Here is a 22,260-nt window from a genome sequence, read left to right on the forward strand (position 1 = left end):
AGACCCTGACAACCAACGGCCAGGGTTGTCGGGAAGAGGCCCCTGTCCTCATCAACATGGTGACAAGGTGCTTTGTGGTGGGGGGGCCCCGCAGGGCGCCCCCTCCCCCAAAGCACCCACGCCCCCATGTTGAGGGCATGCGGCCTGGTACGGTTCAGGAGGGGGGGGCGCTCGCTCGTCCCCACCCCCTTTCCTGACCGGCCGGGCTGCGTGCTCGGATCGGGGTCTGGTATGGATTCTGGGGGGACCACATGCTGTTTTTTCGATGTAGGGGGTTCCCTTTAAAATCCATACCAGACTTAAGGGCCTGGTATGCCCCACGACGGGGCTCGCAAGGTGTCAATCTCGCCGATAAAAGCGTCGAGATTCACTTGCTTTTCTAGTCCCGTCGTACCCGAGTCACGTTCAAAATGAACGGACTTGTCCGTGTGTGGGCAAGTCTGTTCATTCTGAAAGTCCACCGTAACTCCGGCGAAAGTCCGTCGGAAAGACGGGCAGACCTAGCCTGCCGGAAAGTCCGGTCGTGTGTAGGCAAGTCCGTCCGTTCAGGTAGTCCGCCGGAAAGTCCGGCGGAAAGACCGTCGGACCAACTCTGCTGGAAAGTCCGCTCGTGTGTACGAGGCATTAGATGTATTAATCCCCACCACACCGGATGACTATGGCTGTGAAGGTGGGGGATGAAGGATGGGGGAGGATTGCTACTAACAGAAAAGTAAGGGAAGGCTTTAATGTGTTCCGTCTTTCTCTCTATATATAGTTTCAGGCTTTTTTTTCTTCAAATAATTTTTCCTCATTTCTCAAGTACAATAACGGGAACACATTGCTGTAGCATAGATAACATGTCAATTGATTAACACAGTGCTTTACAGTCTAGTAAAATAGTTTGAGTGTAATATAAACATATAATATCCCAGGATCAAAAGAGTAGAACAAAAATTTTAGCTATTGCTTTGACCACGAGGGAAAGACTTATTCACTGTCTGTATGAGTAGCCAAGGCTTCCAGGCCTGTATGAATTTTGCATAGGTACTATTCTGCAGGGCAGCAAAAAGCTCATAGTCTTTAATTAGCTTTAGTTGGAGATTAACATCTGAGATATTAGGGATAAATGTGCTTCTCCATTTTCGCGATATGAGCCGTCTGGCCGCAAATAATATATGCATTTCTATGGTTCTGAGTTCTTGTGGGTAGGATTCTATTCCCATGGTAAGAATGGCCAATGAATGGGAGGGCTTGGTTAGAATTCCAGAGATTTTGGTGAAAATATTTACCTCTCCCTGAACAGTAGATCCCTCCCAGCAACAGACCCCCCCACAACAAAATACCCCCTCCGTAACAATAGACCTCCACCAGCAACATTTGATCTCCTAGCAGCCAGCAACAATACACCTCTCCCTCCCAGCAACATAAAACCCCACAGCAACAATAGATCCCCCATTAGCCACAATAAACTTCCCAGCTATAACAGACCCACCCAAAACAATAGATCCCCCCAGCAGACAGCAACAATAGACCCTCCAGCACCCCCCAGCATCCCTTCCATTACACACATTCAGTGCTGGAGGTTCCCAGAACTGCGTTCCCCCTGAATAAAAGTCCTGACAATATATATTTGTCTGCAATCCAGTAAATGAGATTTATATCAATAAAAAGCTCCTTTGTCTCCAATCTGGGAAATAGGACTAACCCCCCTCCCCCCGTCTCCACTCTTCATTGAAATGATGTTTTCTTTAAGTTTCAGGTCATCAAGTTATCTGTAGAGAAAGTACATTTTTTAAATAATCATCTAATTCACCATCTCCATTCATAAAGGAAATTGTATTTAATTGTCTGAAATAAATCAGTAGAGATCTCTATCGATATATCAATCCTTTGGGTTCATCATATTCAATAAAGTGTCTCATTAGGTGGATTTACTAAAGAAGTTGAGCATCTTCACTTTGTACAGTTACTTCCACTTATCTTAGTGAATGGGTGTAAGGAAATATCCTGTCTTTTTTTTTCTTTTTTCCTTGCACATGATTGGATAATCTTTGCAAAATACATTTTAACTTATCTTTACTTTATTCACTAAGCTAACTTAAAATTTACCTTGTAGAGTAAATATTATTATTATTATTCAAGATTTATATAGCGCCAACAGTTTACGCAGCGCTTTACAATGTATAAGGGGGACAACACAATTACAGTACAGTTCAATACAAAAGGTACAGGAGGGCCCGGCCCGTAGAGCTTACATTCTAAAGGGAGGGGGAGGTGGTACAAAAAGTAATAGCTGCAAAGACTGATTTGATGGGGGTGGCTCAGGGACAGTTATGTGGGTGTGGGATAGGCTTCCCTGAATAAATGAGTTTTCAGGGATCTCCTAAAGGTGGACAGGGTAGGGGCTGATCAGACATACTGGGGCAGGGAATTCCAGAGGATGGGAGAGGCTCTGGAGAAGTCCTGAAGGTGAACATGGGAGGAGGTAACAAGGGAGCTAGAGAGCAGGAGGTCCTGAGAGGAGCGGAGGGGATGATTTGGGCGATATCTGCAGATGTTTGGTGATGTAGATGGGGCGATGTTGTGAATGGCCTTGTATGTTATGGTTAGCCAGTGAAGGGATTGGCAGAGAGGAGCAGCAGTCATGGATCGATTAGTGAGGTGTATTAGTCTAGCAGCAGCATTCATAATAGACTGAAGGGGGGAGGAGCCTGTGTAAGGGTCGGCTATTAAGGAGAGAGTTGCAGTAGTCGAGGCGGGAAATAATCAAGGAGTGAATAAGTTACTTTGTGGTGTCATTAGTCAGGAAGGGTGGAATTCTGGAGATGTTGCGGAGGTTAAGGCGGCAGGATTTAGCCAGTGATTGGATATGGGGGCTGAAGGAGAGGTCAGAGTCAAGGATTACACCCAGGACCCTGGCATGTGTGAAGGGACCAATGGTTGTGTTGTTGATATTAATGGTGAAGTCACAGGAGGAGGACCGCGAGGGAGGAAATGTAACAAGCTCAGTTTTAGAAAGATTAAGTTTGAGGAAGTGGTGTGACATCCATACCAATATGTCATTCAGCAAGTTTGAGATTCGTGAGGAGATAGAGGGGGTGAGTTGAGGAGTGAATATGCTCTACTCCCTTAATAAATCAGCTCCGCCATGCGTCCCCCACCATGTCCCCTTTTTTCATGTCCCCTCCACCCCTGTTTCCCTTACCATATCTCCTCCACAATGTCCTCTCCACTGTGTTTCCTCCATCAGGTCTCCTCCACCATGTCCCCTCCATCTTATCACCTCAACCAGGTCCCCTCCAACATATCTCCTCTACCACATCTTCTCCACTGTGTCTTCTCCTTCATGTCTCTTCAACCATGTTCCTCCATCGTGTCTTCTCCATTATGTCTCCTCTACCATGTTTACTCTACCATGTCTTCTCTACAATGTTCCCTCAATCATGTCTCTTCTACAGTGTCTCCTCCACCTTGTCTCCTTCACTGTGCCCCCTACACTGCTTCTCCTCCACTATGTTCCCTCCACTGTGTCTCCCCCACCATGTCCAATGTGTCTCCTCCATCATGCCTCCTGCATTATGTCCCCTCCACCACATATCCTTTACCGCCATGTCTCCTCCACTGTGTCTCCTCCATCATGTCTCCTTCCACCATGTTCCAGAAATGTGTCCACCGTGTCTTATTCACCATGTTCCTTTATCAGTTCTCCATCATAATGTCACCTCCATCTTGTTTCCTCTACCGTGTCCAAGCCGGGTCATACACAAGTACATCAGAGAAGATGTCAGCTGGGTCAAGCACAATACATAAAGGTAGGTATGCTACCACAAGCACTGGTGGTATTTTGACACAGGTGTTTTAAAGGTGAACAGTGATTAGCTGGCCAATCACCATCGCTTCCCAGGCCAGGGCTGTCTCAGGTGAGATTTTCCTAGTCTTACACTGACAGCCCAAATCCCGGTACTGAGACTGACTATGTTTTTGTTCAGTATTGTTGCCAACTTCTGCCTCTTCCTGACTTTGATTCTTCTCACATCCTGCTGTCTTTCTACACGGCTGTTACCAAACCAGGCTTTTCACCTGGCTCCACCTTCAATTGAACTTGGCATCTCCACAGTGCATTATCAGCTATACGTCTGATTCCTCAGATATCAGCGCTCCCAAGTTCCTGCTCAGTGTCTACACCTTGACACTTGTGCCTTTCCTTCACCCCTGTAGACTCTGTCTCAACATCCAGGGGTTCTCAGATGGGAACTGTACAAGAGACCTTCCTCATCATCTCAGGGTCTGCATACAGGTACATGATAGTACCATTCAGCCAAATGGAGCCTGAAAGGAGGGCCTTGCCTATGGATGTTCTCTGTCAGCAAATAACAGCAGGTCTTAGCCTGATGGCTGGTAACATGTTCCTGACATCTGACATGAAAGGACATAGTGGAGGAGACACAGTTGAGGAACAATATTGGAGGAGACATGGTGGAGGAGACATGGTGGAGGAGACATGGTGGAGGAGACATAAACTTTTTGAGATGGGAATGAGAGACACCTATTAGCAAAAGTATGTGGCCATAGGACACACGCCCTGCCACACCCCCTTAAAGGAGAATTCTACAAAAATATTAGTTAAACCCACAAGTGCTTTTTTTACCACTACTATTCCTTTATATTGGCTTTTGATATTTACAAATGCAGCAATTTAGAATTTGGATGAAAGGTTTAGCTCTGCGAAACACTTTTTAAAATAATAAATTTTATATACAATTATATAGATCAGACCAAAATGAGGGACAAATGAGGGGGACAGAGGGACATTGTTCCAAATCAGGGACAGTTGGGAGCTATGTATACTTCATTCATTTCTGCTTTTCGTTTTTTCTGCTCTTCTAATCTTCCCATAATGTGATTTCTCCTCCTCCAGTCCCCCTCTCTGACATCACTGTGACCTCCTCCTGTCTCCCGGATGGGAGCGCAGTGACCAAATGTTCGGTGAAAGGATCAGATCCGCGTTATTCCTGGAGTTTGGATGGAAGATCCATCTCCTCACACAGCCGGGTAACTCTTCCTCCTCCGGTCTCCGGAACCCTCCGCTGTGATGTCATCAATCAGATCAATAATCTAAGTAGATCCATCAACATCTCCTGTGCAGGTGAGTGAGAGAAATGTCTCCAGGCTGAATTTACTACTAAAGATTTTACTGAGAGATAAAATATTCCAGACACAAAGATTACAATCCAGGAAATACATAACATAACAGAATGATCAGCTTCCATCAGAGCCTTTTCCCTTCCCATATAGATCCCACCCAGAGGTGTATCATGGATGGGGCCACAGGGTTGGTTTCCCTGAGTGAAGAATTCTTAGAGGGCACAGAGAAGGTGTCCAAGCTGACAGCCAATAATGGGCAGTGGAGGTATCCCCCGCCCCCCAGCATGCCCATTGCATACATGCAGTTGCGGGGTGGGCAATGTCTCCAACACCTATGATTTGCTGTCAGCTTTGATATCTTTCAGGCAGGATATCTTGGGTGGTTTTGGACTTGTGTCACCCCTACCTAGGAGGGAACCCTGGACACTGGCCACCAACCCTTCACCACTGACCACACCACAGAACAAGTCCTAATATAAAATACAGTTTTTATGCAGAGGGACAGAGATAAAAAACTAGAACAGAGACCCAACATTCAGTAGAAGACGTCATACAAGTACATAATGTGAGGAGGACACCAGAATGAGCTGCTTCATAATCTCTTTATAATTGTGAGATGTTCTATTTTCCCCCCCAAAAAATCTACCTGGACATTTGTAGATGAAGCCCAATTCCAGCTAAGACTTTTTATAAAATATTATAACAGAGATAAGAAGAGTTAGACCTTCTGGCAGTTTTTTATTGCTGCCTTGCTTCATATTGGGAAGATTTCCATTCACTTCCTGTGTGATCACCATGATAGGAAATGAGGGGAAATCTCCCCAATGGGTAATAAGGAAGACACCAGCAGAGGAGAATTTATTATGAAGATATATTTTTACAGCATTGGCAAAACCAATATTGATCAAAGTATAGACAAACAAACTACAAGTATACTATACTGTCCTAGCAAGCTCCTTGGTGGGGACAGGGAGCTGTCATTTGTGGTGAGCAGTTGTCAGAGGCGGATTGTGTCATCTGACGGGGGGTTTCTGCTTTCAGAGAGTCAGCGGGCAACATTGTGGATCTGCATTTCTGGAGGGCATTATTAATGAAGGATTTACATTGTGGGATTTTTTTTTTGAGCTTAGTGATCTTTTTTTTTAAATAAACGACATGTCAAAAGTGTCTTTATTTACTATTTTTCATATTTTTTTGAAAAAACACCCAGAGGTTCTCATTCATATAGAGGGGGGCGTAAACCGCGGCTCCCGAGCACATGTGCAGGATATGCCGTTATCACTCCCCTGGCCACTCATGTAGCAGGAGGCCGCAAACCCGGGAAGAAGACTGGGGGAAGATGTCAGCCCTCTAAGCAATAACAGCGAGGTGCTGGGGGGCTTCATTCTAAGGTAAGCATTTCATAATGTGCTAGTATGGGATGCATACTAGCACATTATGCCTTTACCTTGCAGGTAAAAAAAAATAAAAAAATTATACATGCACCACTTCACAGGCAAAGTTAGGACACCCCCCAGGCATGTTATTTATAGGAAATGTGCATTTTAACTATTTGCTGACTGCGCTATAGTAAAATGACAGCTTCAGCATGGTCAGCCAGTTCTGAGAGGGTATCATATGGTGTCCTCCCGGGATCGCACCAAGAAAAAGAAGAAACATTTGGGACTTTACATGGGACAATAGCCTGGTAGGGACATCGGCCTCCATCCCTATCTATATGAATAAAAAGAAAAGGTGGGACTTTATATGAAGCACGCAGGTGGATAAAAAGTCAAGCTTATTGAATAAAAGTATTGAATAAATATGCCGTGTTTCAATCTATCATGGGTTGTATTAGAATTGTATCTACTCCTCATTGTGAATCATGTGTTATCATATATATATATACACTGTCTGTGATCATGTGACAATCATGTGACTATGTTTGTATATATACATGTATTAGATTTTGACAATATACAGCCCCTGATTATTATCATTTTATATATTACTTTTATTCAATAAACTTGACTTTTTATCCACCTGTGAGCTTCATTTAAAGTCCCACATTTTCCTTTTTATTCGTTTTTTTTTGCAAAATATTTGGTCTTTTTTCGTTTGTTTAGCAAAAAAAAATAAAAAAATAAATAACCCAACAGTGATTAAATACCACCAAAGAAAGCTCTATTTTTGTGAAAAACATGACAAAAAATCCCATATGGGTACAGTGCTGCATGACCGCGCAATTGTCATTCAAAGTGTGACAGTAAATTGGCCTTGTTCAGGAAGGGGGTAAAAGTACTAAGTAGGCAAGTTTAATGCACATTTCTTTTATTTGGTACATGTCCCCTGGGACAGTTCCCAGCCCCCCCCATGGACATTTCTTTGATAATCCTTTAATTATTAGCCTAGAAAATGGCCATTATTGTTTTTATTTTTAACATTCAACTCTAATTGATTTCAGCATCTGAACTTTACTTAAAGTGGAGCTCCGGGCTCCTTAAGAAAAAATTAAAAGTCAGCAGCTACAAGTACTGTAGCTGCTGACTTTTACTATTAGGCCACTTACCTGTCCTGGAATCCAGCGGTGTCCTCACCCGAGCCGATTCTTCACAGCCGGTTCCCTACTGTGCATGTGTGAAGAGTGCTGTGCTTTGTGAATGGCCCGGCTGCGGGGGAAGGGGGAGGGACTTCCGGCTGAGTTTGCTGCAGCAAAAAAAAGTGCCCTCTTTCTCTCTCCTGTGATGTGGTGAGAGATTACATTTTTCATTCAAGAAAGTGACTTGAACCCAATTATTACAAACCCCCAACACATGCCAAGCTAAGGGCAGTCACAGGCTCTCATGAAGAGACCATGACTATGACCACCCTTTCCTGACAGATCCACCAATCATAAAAGCCGCACTACAGCTTCTATAAATGAAACAGAATCTCTGAATGGAGGGGGCAGAGCTATCAATCATCCACCCTTCCTCCATTCTTAGATTCCATGTCATTCATTGAAGTTGCAGTACAATGTCTATGACTGGTGGATCTGGCAGGAAATGACAGGAATATCCGGGGCTTTCTTGATGAGGGACTGTGACAGCCCCTTATGCCACGTACACACGAGTGGACTTTCCGGCATACTTGGTCCGGCGGACCAGAGTCCGCCGCACAATCCGATCGTGTGTAGGCTCCGGCGGACTTTTTTTTCCCAAAAGTCCGCGGTACCTAGATTTGAAGCATGTTTCCTGACGGAAAGCCCGTTCGTCTCGGTCGTCTGTATGCTGGTCCAACGGACCAGATACGATGCAAGGGCAGGGTATTGCATGTCGCGCTCGCTGCAATAGGAGCGCGGGGCATACCAGGCCCTTAAGTCAGGTATGGATTTTAAAGGGGACCCCCTACGCCGAAAAAACGGCATGGGTCCCCCCCTAGAATCCATACCAGACCCCGATCTGAGCACGCAGCCCGGCCGGTCAGGAAAGGGTGTGGGGACGAGCGAGCGACCCCCTCCTGAACCATACCAGGCCGCATGCCCTCAACATGGGGGGTGGGTGCTTTGGGGGAGGGGGCGCCCTGCGGGGCCCCCCCACCACAAAGCACCTTGTCCCCATGTTGATGAGGACAAGGGCCTCTTCCCGACAACCCTGGCCGTTGGTTGTCAGGGTCTGCGGGTGGGGGGCTTATCGGAATCTGGGAGCCCCCTTTAATAAGAGGGCCCCCAGATCCCGGCCCCCACCCTATGTGGATGAGTATGGGGTACATGGTACCCCTACTCATTTACCTAGGGAAAAAGTGTCAATAATCAAAACACACTACACAAGTTTTTGAAGTAATTTATTAGACAGCTCCGGGGGTGTCTTCTTCCGGCTTCGGGGGTCTTCTTCCGACTTTGGGGGTCCCTCCGGTTCCTCTTCTCCCAGCGTCCGGTTGGTTCTTCTCCGCTCTCTCTGGCCTCTTCTCCCGGTGTTCCAGTTCTTCTGCCGGCTCCTCCGCTATCTTCATGCCGCTCTTTTGCCTGCGGAGGCCCGGACTTCTGAGCTTCTGGGCTTCTTCTTTTCTTCTCTTCTTCCCATGTTGACATGACGGTCTCTCCGGCTGGAATGCTCTCTGAGAGCTCCGATGTGACTTATATAGGCGGAGACCCCGCCCCCTTATGCTGTCACAGTCCCGGGGCATGCTGGGACTGTGACGTTTTAGGGGGGCGTGGTCAACATCACCCAGTGACCATGCCCCCTAAAATGTCACAGTCCCAGTATGCCCAGGGACTGTGACGGTATAAAGGGCGGGGTCTCCGCCTATATAAGTCACATCGGAGCTCTCAGAGAGCATTCCAGCCGGAGAGAGCGTTGTGTCAACATGGGAAGAAGAGAAGAAGCCAAGAAGCCCTGAAGTCCGGGCCTCCGCTTACAAAAGAGCGGCATGAAGATAGCGGAGGAGCCGGCAGAAGAACTGGAACACTGGGAGAAGAGGCCAGAGAGAGTGGAGAAGAACCAACCGGACGCCGGGAGAAGAGGAACCGGAGGGACCCCAGAAGTCGGATGAAGACCCCCAAAGCCGGAAGAAGACCCCCCCGGAGCTGTCTAATAAATTACTTCAAAAACCTGTGTAGTGTGTTTTTATTATTGTCACTTTTTCCCTAGGTGAATGGGTAGGGGTACCATGTACTCCATACTCATTCACATAGGGTGGGGGGCCGGGATCTGGGGGCCCTCTTATTAAAGGGGTGTCCCAGATTCCGATAAGCCCCCCGCCCGCAGACCCTGACAACCAACGGCCAGGGTTGTCGGGAAGAGGCCCCTGTCCTCATCAACATGGTGACAAGGTGCTTTGTGGTGGGGGGGCCCCGCAGGGCGCCCCCTCCCCCAAAGCACCCACGCCCCCATGTTGAGGGCATGCGGCCTGGTACGGTTCAGGAGGGGGGGGCGCTCGCTCGTCCCCACCCCCTTTCCTGACCGGCCGGGCTGCGTGCTCGGATCGGGGTCTGGTATGGATTCTGTGGGGACCACATGCTGTTTTTTCGATGTAGGGGGTTCCCTTTAAAATCCATACCAGACTTAAGGGCCTGGTATGCCCCACGACGGGGCTCGCAAGGTGTCAATCTCGCCGATAAAAGCGTCGAGATTCACTTGCTTTTCTAGTCCCGTCGTACCCGAGTCACGTTCAAAATGAACGGACTTGTCCGTGTGTGGGCAAGTCTGTTCATTCTGAAAGTCCGCCGTAACTCCGGCGAAAGTCCGTCAGAAAGACGGGCGGACCTAGCCTGCCGGAAAGTCCGGTCGTGTGTAGGCAAGTCCGTCCGTTCAGGTAGTCCGCCGGAAAGTCCGGCGGAAAGACCGTCGGACCAAGTCTGCTGGAAAGTCCGCTCGTGTGTACGAGGCATTAGATGTATTAATCCCCACCACACCGGATGACTATGGCTGTGAAGGTGGGGGATGAAGGATGGGGGAGGATTGCTACTAACAGAAAAGTAAGGGAAGGCTTTAATGTGTTCTGTCTTTCTCTCTATATATAGTTTCAGGCTTTTTTTTCTTCAAATAATTTTTCCTCATTTCTCAAGTACAATAACGGGAACACATTGCTGTAGCATAGATAACATGTCAATTGATTAACACAGTGCTTTACAGTCTAGTAAAATAGTTTGAGTGTAATATAAACATATAATATCCCAGGATCAAAAGAGTAGAACAAAAATTTTAGCTATTGCTTTGACCACGAGGGACTGACTTATTCACTGTCTGTATGAGTAGCCAAGGCTTCCAGGCCTGTATGAATTTTGCACAGGTATTATTCTGCAGGGCAGCAAAAAGTTCATAGTCTTTAATTAGCTTTAGTTGGAGATTAACATCTGAGATATTAGGGATAAATGTGCTTCTCCATTTTCGCGATATGAGCCGTCTGGCCGCAAATAATATATGCATTTCTATGGTTCTGAGTTCTTGTGGGTAGGATTCTATTCCCATGGTAAGAATGGCCAATGAATGGGAGGGCTTGGTTAGAATTCCAGAGATTTTGGTGAAAATATTTACCTCTCCCTGAACAGTAGATCCCTCCCAGCAACAGACCCCCCCACAACAAAATACCCCCTCCGTAACAATAGACCTCCACCAGCAACATTTGATCTCCTAGCAGCCAGCAACAATACACCTCTCCCTCCCAGCAACATAAAACCCCACAGCAACAATAGATCCCCCATTAGCCACAATAAACTTCCCAGCTATAACAGACCCACCCAAAACAATAGATCCCCCCAGCAGACAGCAACAATAGACCCTCCAGCACCCCCCAGCATCCCTTCCATTACACACATTCAGTGCTGGAGGTTCCCAGAACTGCGTTCCCCCTGAATAAAAGTCCTGACAATATATATTTGTCTGCAATCCAGTAAATGAGATTTATATCAATAAAAAGCTCCTTTGTCTCCAATCTGGGAAATAGGACTAACCCCCCTCCCCCCGTCTCCACTCTTCATTGAAATGATGTTTTCTTTAAGTTTCAGGTCATCAAGTTATCTGTAGAGAAAGTACATTTTTTAAATAATCATCTAATTCACCATCTCCATTCATAAAGGAAATTGTATTTAATTGTCTGAAATAAATCAGTAGAGATCTCTATCGATATATCAATCCTTTGGGTTCATCATATTCAATAAAGTGTCTCATTAGGTGGATTTACTAAAGAAGTTGAGCATCTTCACTTTGTACAGTTACTTCCACTTATCTTAGTGAATGGGTGTAAGGAAATATCCTGTCTTTTTTTTTCTTTTTTCCTTGCACATGATTGGATAATCTTTGCAAAATACATTTTAACTTATCTTTACTTTATTCACTAAGCTAACTTAAAATTTACCTTGTAGAGTAAATATTATTATTATTATTCAAGATTTATATAGCGCCAACAGTTTACGCAGCGCTTTACAATGTATAAGGGGGACAACACAATTACAGTACAGTTCAATACAAAAGGTACAGGAGGGCCCGGCCCGTAGAGCTTACATTCTAAAGGGAGGGGGTGGTGGTACAAAAAGTAATAGCTGCAAAGACTGATTTGATGGGGGTGGCTCAGGGACAGTTATGTGGGTGTGGGATAGGCTTCCCTGAATAAATTAGTTTTCAGGGATCTCCTAAAGGTGGACAGGGTAGGGGCTGATCGGACATACTGGGGCAGGGAATTCCAGAGGATGGGAGAGGCTCTGGAGAAGTCCTGAAGGCGAACATGGGAGGAGGTAACAAGGGAGCTAGAGAGCAGGAGGTCCTGAGAGGAGCGGAGGGGATGATTTGGGCGATATCTGCAGATGTTTGGTGATGTAGATGGGGCGATGTTGTGAATGGCCTTGTATGTTATGGTTAGCCAGTGAAGGGATTGGCAGAGAGGAGCAGCAGTCATGGATCGATTAGTGAGGTGTATTAGTCTAGCAGCAGCATTCATAATAGACTGAAGGGGGGAGGAGCCTGTGTAAGGGTCGGCTATTAAGGAGAGAGTTGCAGTAGTCGAGGCGGGAAATAATCAAGGAGTGAATAAGTTGCTTTGTGGTGTCATTAGTCAGGAAGGGTCGAATTTTGGAGATGTTGCGGAGGTTAAGGCGGCAGGATTTAGCCAGTGATTGGATATGGGGGCTGAAGGAGAGGTCAGAGTCAAGGATTACACCCAGGACCCTGGCATGTGTGAAGGGACCAATGGTTGTGTTGTTGATATTAATGGTGAAGTCACAGGAGGAGGACCGCGAGGGAGGAAATGTAACAAGCTCAGTTTTAGAAAGATTAAGTTTGAGGAAGTGGTGTGACATCCATACCAATATGTCATTCAGCAAGTTTGAGATTCGTGAGGAGATAGAGGGGGTGAGTTGAGGAGTGAATATGCTCTACTCCCTTAATAAATCATCTCCGCCATGCCTCCCCCACCATGTCCCCTTTTTTCATGTCCCCTCCACCCCTGTTTCCCTTACCATATCTCCTCCACAATGTCCTCTCCACTGTGTTTCCTCCATCAGGTCTCCTCCACCATGTCCCCTCCATCTTATCACCTCAACCAGGTCCCCTCCAACATATCTCCTCTACCACATCTTCTCCACTGTGTCTGCTCCTTCATGTCTCTTCAACCATGTTCCTCCATCGTGTCTTCTCCATTATGTCTCCTCTACCATGTTTACTCTACCATGTCTTCTCTACAATGTTCCCTCAATCATGTCTCTTCTACAGTGTCTCCTCCACCTTGTCTCCTTCACTGTGCCCCCTACACTGCTTCTCCTCCACTATGTTCCCTCCACTGTGTCTCCCCCACCATGTCCAATGTGTCTCCTCCATCATGCCTCCTGCATTATGTCCCCTCCACCACATATCCTTTACCGCCATGTCTCCTCCACTGTGTCTCCTCCATCATGTCTCCTTCCACCATGTTCCAGAAATGTGTCCACCGTGTCTTATTCACCATGTTCCTTTATCAGTTCTCCATCATAATGTCACCTCCATCTTGTTTCCTCTACCGTGTCCAAGCCGGGTCATACACAAGTACATCAGAGAAGATGTCAGCTGGGTCAAGCACAATACACAAAGGTAGGTATGCTACCACAAGCACTGGTGGTATTTTGACACAGGTGTTTTAAAGGTGAACAGTGATTAGCTGGCCAATCACCATCGCTTCCCAGGCCAGGGCTGTCTCAGGTGAGATTTTCCTAGTCTTACACTGACAGCCCAAATCCCGGTACTGAGACTGACTATGTTTTTGTTCAGTATTGTTGCCAACTTCTGCCTCTTCCTGACTTTGATTCTTCTCACATCCTGCTGTCTTTCTACACGGCTGTTACCAAACCAGGCTTTTCACCTGGCTCCACCTTCAATTGAACTTGGCATCTCCACAGTGCATTATCAGCTATACGTCTGATTCCTCAGATATCAGCGCTCCCAAGTTCCTGCTCAGTGTCTACACCTTGACACTTGTGCCTTTCCTTCACCCCTGCAGACCCTGTCTCAACATCCAGGGGTTCTCAGATGGGAACTGTACAAGAGACCTTCCTCATCATCTCAGGGTCTGCATACAGGTACATGATAGTACCATTCAGCCAAATGGAGCCTGAAAGGAGGGCCTTGCCTATGGATGTTCTCTGTCAGCAAATAACAGCAGGTCTTAGCCTGATGGCTGGTAACATGTTCCTGACATCTGACATGAAAGGACATAGTGGAGGAGACACAGTTGAGGAACAATATTGGAGGAGACATGGTGGAGGAGACATGGTGGAGGAGACATAAACTTTTTGAGATGGGAATGAGAGACACCTATTAGCAAAAGTATGTGGCCATAGGACACACCCCCTGCCACACCCCCTTAAAGGAGAATTCTACAAAAATATTAGTTAAACCCACAAGTGCTTTTTTTACCACTACCATTCCTTTATATTGGCTTTTGATATTTACAAATGCAGCAATTTAGAATTTGGATGAAAGGTTTAGCTCTGCGAAACACTTTTTAAAATAATAAATTTTATATACAATTATATAGATCAGACCAAAATGAGGGACAAATGAGGGGGACAGAGGGACATTGTTCCAAATCAGGGACAGTTGGGAGCTATGTATACTTCATTCATTTCTGCTTTTCGTTTTTTCTGCTCTTCTAATCTTCCCATAATGTGATTTCTCCTCCTCCAGTCCCCCTCTCTGACATCACTGTGACCTCCTCCTGTCTCCCGGATGGGAGCGCAGTGACCAAATGTTCGGTGAAAGGATCAGATCCGCGTTATTCCTGGAGTTTGGATGGAAGATCCGTCTCCTCACACAGCCGGGTAACTCTTCCTCCTCCGGTCTCCGGAACCCTCCGCTGTGATGTCACCAATCAGATCAATAATCTAAGTAGATCCATCAACATCTCCTGTGCAGGTGAGTGAGAGAAATGTCTCCAGGCTGAATTTACTACTAAAGATTTTACTGAGAGATAAAATATTCCAGACACAAAGATTACAATCCAGGAAATACATAACATAACAGAATGATCAGCTTCCATCAGAGCCTTTTCCCTTCCCATATAGATCCCACCCAGAGGTGTATCATGGATGGGGCCACAGGGTTGGTTTCCCTGAGTGAAGAATTCTTAGAGGGCACAGAGAAGGTGTCCAAGCTGACAGCCAATAATGGGCAGTGGAGGTATCCCCCCGCCCCACAGCATGCCCATTGCATACATGCAGTTGCGGGGTGGGCAATGTCTCCAACACCTATGATTTACTGTCAGCTTTGATATCTTTCAGGCAGGATATCTTGGGTGGTTTTGGACTTGTGTCACCCCTACCTAGGAGGGAGCCCTGGACACTGGCCACCAACCCTTCACCACTGACCACACCACAGAACAAGTCCTAATATAAAATACAGTTTTTATGCAGAGGGACAGAGATAAAAAACTAGAACAGAGACCCAACATTCAGTAGAAGACGTCATACAAGTACATAATGTGAGGAGGACACCAGAATGAACTGCTTCATAATCTCACAATTTATAATTGTGAGACGTTCTATTTTTCCCCCCAAAAAACTACCAGGACATTTGTAGATGAAGCCCAATTCCAGCTAAGACTTTTTATAAAATATTATAACAGAGATAAGAAGAGTTAGACCTTCTGGCAGTTTTTTATTGCTGTCTTGCTCCATATTGGGAGGATTTTCATTCACTTCCTGTGTGGTCACCATGATAGGAAATGAGGGGAAATCTCTCCAATGGGTAATAAGGAAGACACCAGCAGAGGAGAATTTATTATGAAGATATAGTTTTACAGCATTGCCAAAACCAATATTGATCAAGGTATAGACAAACAAACTACAAGTATACTATACTCTCCTAGCAAGTTCTATGGTGGGGACAGGGAGCTGTCATTTGTGGTGAGCAGTTGTCAGAGGAGGATTGTGTCATCTGTCGGGGGGTTTCTACTTTCAGTGAGTCAGCGGGCAACATTGTGGATCTGCATTTCTGGAGGGCATTATTCATGAAGGATTTACATTGTGTTTTTTTTTTTGAGCTTACTGTTTTTTTTAAATAAACGACATGTCAAAAGTGTCTTTATTTACTATTTTTCTTTTTTTTTTGAAAAAATACCCAGAGGTTCTCATTCATATAGAGGGGGATGCAAACTGCAGCTCCCGAGCACATGTGCAGGATATGCTGTTATCACTCCCCTGGCCACTCATGTAGCAGGAGGCCGCAAACCCGGGATGAAGACCGGGGGAAGATGTCAGCCCTCTGAGCGGTAACAGTGTGCTGCTGGGGGGCTTCATTCTAAGGTAAGCATTTCATAATGTGCTAGTATGGGATGCATACTAGCACATTATGCCTTTACCTTACAGGTAAAAAAAATAAAAAAAATTATACATGCACCACTTCACAGGCAAGGTCAGGACACCCCCCAGGCATGTTATTTATAGGAAAATTGCATTTTAACTATTTGCTGACTGCGCTATACTAAAATGACAGCTTCAGCATGGTCAGCCAGTTCTGAGAATGCGTCATATGGCATCCTCCTGGGATCACACCAAGAAAAAGAAAAACGGTTTGGGACTTTACATGAGACAATAGCCTGGTAGGGACATCGGCCTCCGTCCCTATCTATATGAATAAAAAGAAAAGGTGGGACTTTATATGAAGCACGCAGGTGGATAAAAAGTCAAGCTTATTGAATAAAAGTATTGAATAAATATTCTGTGCTTCAATCTATCATGGGTTGTATTAGAATTGTATCTACTCCTCATTGTGAATTATGTGTTATCATATATATATACACTGTCTGTGATCATGTGACAATCATGTGACTATGTTTGTGTATATACATGTATTAGATTTTGACAATATATAGCCCCTGATTATTATCATTTTATATATTACTTTTATTCAATAAACTTGACTTTTTATCCACCTGTGTGCTTCATATAAAGTCCCACCTTTTTCTTTTTATTCGTTTTTTTTTGCTAAATATTTGGTATTTTTTTTTGTTTAGCAAAAAAAAAAAAATTATAAATAACCCAACAGTGATTAAATACCACCAAAGAAAGCTCTATTTTTGTGAAAAACATGACAAAAAATCCCATATGGGTACAGTGCTGCATGACCGTGCAATTGTCATTCAAAGTGTGACAGTAAATTGGCCTGGGCGGGAAGGGGGTAAAAGTACTAAGTAGGCAAGTTTAATGCACATTTCTTTAATGTGGTACATGTCCCCCGGGACAGTTCCCAGCCCCCCATGGACATTTCTTTGATAATCCTTTAATTATTAGCCTAGAAAATGGCCATTATTGTTTTTTTTTTTAACATTCAACTCTAATTGATTTCAGCATCTGAACTTTACTTATAGCGAAACTCCGGGCTCCTTAAGAAAAAATTAAAAGTCATCAGCTATAAGTACTATTAGGCCACTTACCTTAACACGAATCCAGCGGTGTCCTCACCCGAGCCGATTCTTCACAGCCGGTTCCCTACTGTGTGAAGAGTGCTGTGCTTTGTGAATGGCCCGGCTGCGGGGGAAGGGGGGGACTTCCGGCTGAGTTTGCTGCAGCAAAAAAAAAAGTGCCCTCTCCCTCTCTCCTGTGATGTGGTGAGAGATTCCATTTTTCATTCAAGAAAGTGACTTGAACCCAATTATTACAAACCCCCAACACATGCCAAGCTAAGGGCAGTCACAGGCTCTCATGAAGAGACCATGACTATGCCCACCCTTTCCTGACAGATCCACCAATCATAAAAGCCGTACTACAGCTTCTATAGATGAAACAGAATCTCTGAATGGAGGGGGCAGAGCTATCAATCATCCACCCTTCCTCCATTCTTAGATTCCATGTCATTCATAGAAGTTGCAGTACAATGTCTATGACTGGTGGATCTGGCAGGAAATGACAGGAATATCCGGGGCTTTCTTGATGAGGGACTGTGACAGCCCCTTATGCCGCATACACACGAGCGGACTTTCCGGCATACTTGGTGCGGCGGACCAGAGTCCGCCACATAATCCGATCGTGTTTTCCCAAAAGTCCGCCATACCTAGATTTAAAGCATGTTTCCTGACGGAAAGCCCGTTCGTCTCGCTCGTGTGTATGCTGGTCCGACGGACCAGATACGATGCAAGGGCAGGGTATTGCATGTCGCGCTCGCTGCAATTGGAAAAACACATTTTCCTATTGCGTCGAGCTCGGGGCATACCAGGCCCTTAAGTCTGGTATGGATTTTAAAGGGGACCCCCTACGCCGAAAAAACAGCGTGGGGCCCCCCTAGAATCAATACCAGACCCCGATCCGAGCACTCAGCCCGGCCAGTCAGGAAAGGGGGTGGGGACGAGCAAGCGCCCCCCTCCTGAACCATACCAGGCCACATGCCCTCAACATGGGGGGTGGGTGTTTTGGGGGAGGGGGTGCCCTGCGGGGCCCCCCCACCACAAAGCACCTTGTCCCCATGTTGAGGACAAGGGCCTCTTCCCGACAACCCTGGCCGTTGGTTGTTGGGGTCTGCGGGCGGGGGGCTTATCGGAATCCGGGAGCCCCCTTTATTAAGAGGGCCCCCAGATCCCGGCCCCCCACCCTATGTGAATGAGTATGGGGTACCCATTTACCTAGGGAAAAAGTATCAATAATCAAAATGCACTATACAAGTTTTTGAAGTAATTTATTAGACAGCTCCGGGGGGTCTTCTTCCGGATTCGGGGGTCTTCTTCCGACTTCGGGGGTCCCTCCAGTTCCTCTTCTCCCGGCGTCCGGTTGGTTCTTCTCCGCTCTCTCTGGCCTCTTCTCCCGGTGTTCCAGTTCTTCTGCCGGCTCCTCCGCTATCTTCATGCCGTTCTTTTGCCAGCGGAGGCCCTGACTTCTGGGCTTCTGGGCTTCTTCTCTTCTTTCTGTTATAATCATATTTGATTACAGAGTGTTTTGGTGCTTTTTTGGTGGGGGGGCCCCGCAGGGCGCCCCTCCCCCAAAGCACCCACCCCCCCATGTTGAGGGCATGCGGCCTGGTACGGTTCAGGAGGGGGGATGCTCACTCCTCCCCACCCCCTTTCCTGACCGGCCGGGCTGCGTGCTCGGATCGGGGTCTGGTATGGATTCTAGGGGGGACCACACACGTTTTTTCGGCGTAGGGGGTTCCCTTTAAAATCCATACCAGACTTAAGGGCCTGGTATGCCCCACGACGGGGCTCGCAAGGTGTCAATCTCGCCGATAAAAGCGGCGAGATTCACTTCCTTTTCTAGTCCCGTCGTACCCGAGTCACGTTCAAAATGAACGGACTTGTCCGTGTGTGGGCAAGTCTGTTCATTCTGAAAGTCCGCCGTAACTCCGGCGAAAGTCCGTCAGAAAGACGGGCGGACCTAGCCTGCCGGAAAGTCCGGTCGTGTGTAGGCAAGTCCGTCCGTTCAGGTAGTCCGCCGGAAAGTCCGGCGGAAAGACCGTCGGACCAAGTCTGCTGGAAAGTCCGCTCATGTGTACGAGGCATTAGATGTATTAATCCCCACCACACCGGATGACTATGGCTGTGAAGGTGGGGGATGAAGGATGGGGGAGGATTGCTACTAACAGAAAAGTAAGGGAAGGCTTTAATGTGTTCCGTCTTTCCCTCTATATATAGTTTCAGGCTTTTTTTTCTTCAAATAATTTTTCCTCATTTCTTAAGTACAATAATGGGAACACATTGCTGTGGCATAGATAATGTGTCAATTGATTAACACAATGCTTTACAGTCTAGTAAAATAGTTTGAGCGTAATATAAACATATAATATCCCAGGATCAAAAGAGTAGAACAAGAATTTTAGCTATTGCTTTGACCACGAGGGACTGACTTATTCACTGTCTGTATGAGTGGCCAAGGCTTCCAGGCCTGTATGAATTTTGCATAGGTACTATTCTGCAGGGCAGCAAAAAGTTAATAGTCTTTAATTAGCTTTAGTTGGAGATTAACATCTAAGATATTAGGGATTAATGTGCTTCTCCATTTTTGCGATATGAGCCGTCTGGCTGCAAATAATATATGCATTTCCATGGTTCTGAGTTCTTGTGGGTAGGATTCTATTCCCATGGTAAGAATGGCCAATGAATGGGAGGGCTTGGTTAGAATTCCAGAGATTCCTAACCAAGAGGAAAATACTTTTTTCCAGAATGGGTAAATGTGGGGGCATTCCCAGAGAATATGGGGGCATTTCGCCACTGGCGATCAGAAAAAAGAGTTGATAAATCTCTTTCCCATCTCTTAAGTGCACATTTAACGAAGGTCTTTTTATCATGCAATAGATTATATATAAGGGAGATCCCTTTCAATTTAGGGAAGTTGGATGTCCAAATGGACACGCTTTATTAGGTAGTTGAACAGTCGGAGTGGGTTTTTTTGTAAGTAGGAGGCTAGTTGTCTGTACGTATGTGCACCTTGTGGAAGTACATGGTGTCTAGTTTGAATAGTTGAGAAAGATAGAAGTTGGCTATTGTGTATTAAAGAGGTTAACGGGCGACTTCTAATTTCTGACCAGTGTTTAAATTCATTCTCTTTGAAATATCTCTTAAAGATTTCTAAAGGGGTAGGTACGCTTTGATCTCCTTCCATTGGTGGTGTGTGCCAGAAGAAAAACTTTCATGCCGCTGAGATCGTAGTGTGATCAATTTTTCAAATCTTTATGGGGATTGACTGGGCTAAGAGAAGAATGCTTAGGTAACCTTCCGGTATGAAAACTTGCTTAATAAATTGCCATTGTTTGTTGAATGTGGGCATAAACCAGTGTCTGATTGGGTCCAATATCACTGCTACATAGTAATCTTTTGTATCCAGAAAGCCCATGCCTCCTGCTGTCATATGTTTTATGATGGTCGCATACGGACAACGTGGTTTCCGCTTTAGCCAGACAAAGGAACTTAGAGTACATTTTAGGGTATTAAAGAAGGATTTGGGGATCGCTATAGGTATAGCAGCTTCGGAAGAGTGATCATTTTAAAAGCTGCTGTTCTGAGATAATGTTTACTTCATTTTTGTAGATCTTTTTTGCAAGTTTGTAGGAAAGGAATATAGTTTCTGGTATAAAGGTTGGAGGAGGGGGAGGTTAAACAGATGCTTAGATAGGGCATGGTAGAGGACACCCACTGGAAAGGAAGTTTAGATTTAAGGAGAGACCTAGTAGATTCAGATACCTTTATGCTTAGAATATTTGATTTAGAATCATTTACTTTGTAAAATGAACATGAGTTGAAAGCATTTAAGATGTCACATACTTTTACCAGGGAAGAAGCCGGTATTATGTCATCTGCAAACAAGGTAATTTTAAATTCTTGGTCTTTGATCTTCATTCCCGTGATTGAATTGGTAGCGCAAATGTTTTGAGCTAAGGGTTCCATCATTAAAGTTAAAATTAATGGTGAAAGGGGACATTCTTGCCTCGTGCCATTGGTAATGGCAAACAAATCTGAGAATACTCCATCTGAGAAAACGTGAGTGGAGGTGTGGGAATGAAGGGCCAGAATGGCTGCTAAAATATTATCTTGGAAGCCAAATTTCATTAGAGTATGTTTCAGGCATCTCCAGTGGATCCTGTCCTTTTCGGCATCTGATGTTACAAATATAGTCAGTACATTTTTAGTCTCTGTATATTGTAATAGGTTTGTTATTTTGCGTGTGGCGTCAGGTGCTTGCCTCCCTAGAGTAAATCCAACCTGATCTGGATGTATGAGATGGGGCATAATAGGGGCTAATCTCTGAGCTACAAGTCTTGCATATAATTTAAGGTCAGTATTTAATAAAGAGATGGGATGGAAGTTGGGAGGGGAAACCGCCTCTTTCCCTGGTTTAGGCAGATTTACAATATTTGCAGAAAGCATTTCACTCGGAAAGTCACCTGAGAACACAGCAGCATTGAACATCTGACACATGTGCGGGATTAGGGTTTTATCAAATAGTTTATAGTATTTGGCCCGATAGGAATTGGTTCCATCGGAAATATTTAGAACATGTTCCATTTCTAGGTCCGTCAGAATTTTTCGAAAAAAAAAAAGTCAGATTAGGCATACACACGATCGTAATAGACGATGAAAAGCTTCCGTCTGACTTTTTCTGTTGGACATTCACTTGTGTGTACGCGGCATTAGAGCATGTTTTCAATAAAAGTTTGCCATGTTTAGCATTTAAAAAGGTCTAAGGTCAATACTGGCCTGAAAGATTTTATCACTAGTAGCTGAAGTGGGGCT

The 22,260-nt window shown here is 45.5% G+C and overlaps 1 protein-coding gene across 1 annotated transcript in view; it reads left to right on the forward strand.

Moving 5' to 3' along the window:
* Positions 1-3,619: 3,619 nt before the first annotated feature.
* The window catches only part of LOC141127819 (uncharacterized), a 28,645-nt gene continuing 10,004 nt past the window's right edge, over positions 3,620-22,260 (forward strand). Inside the window, exons 1-3 of the mRNA XM_073614627.1 lie at positions 3,620-3,794; positions 4,901-5,128; positions 14,736-14,963. Coding sequence (XP_073470728.1) covers positions 3,620-3,794; positions 4,901-5,128; positions 14,736-14,963 — 631 coding nt within the window. The remainder of the gene's footprint in view (positions 3,795-4,900; positions 5,129-14,735; positions 14,964-22,260) is intronic.

The sequence above is a fragment of the Aquarana catesbeiana genome, linkage group LG02, assembly GCF_042186555.1.
Source record: "Aquarana catesbeiana isolate 2022-GZ linkage group LG02, ASM4218655v1, whole genome shotgun sequence".
In the NCBI taxonomy this organism is placed as follows: Eukaryota; Metazoa; Chordata; class Amphibia; order Anura; family Ranidae; genus Aquarana; species Aquarana catesbeiana.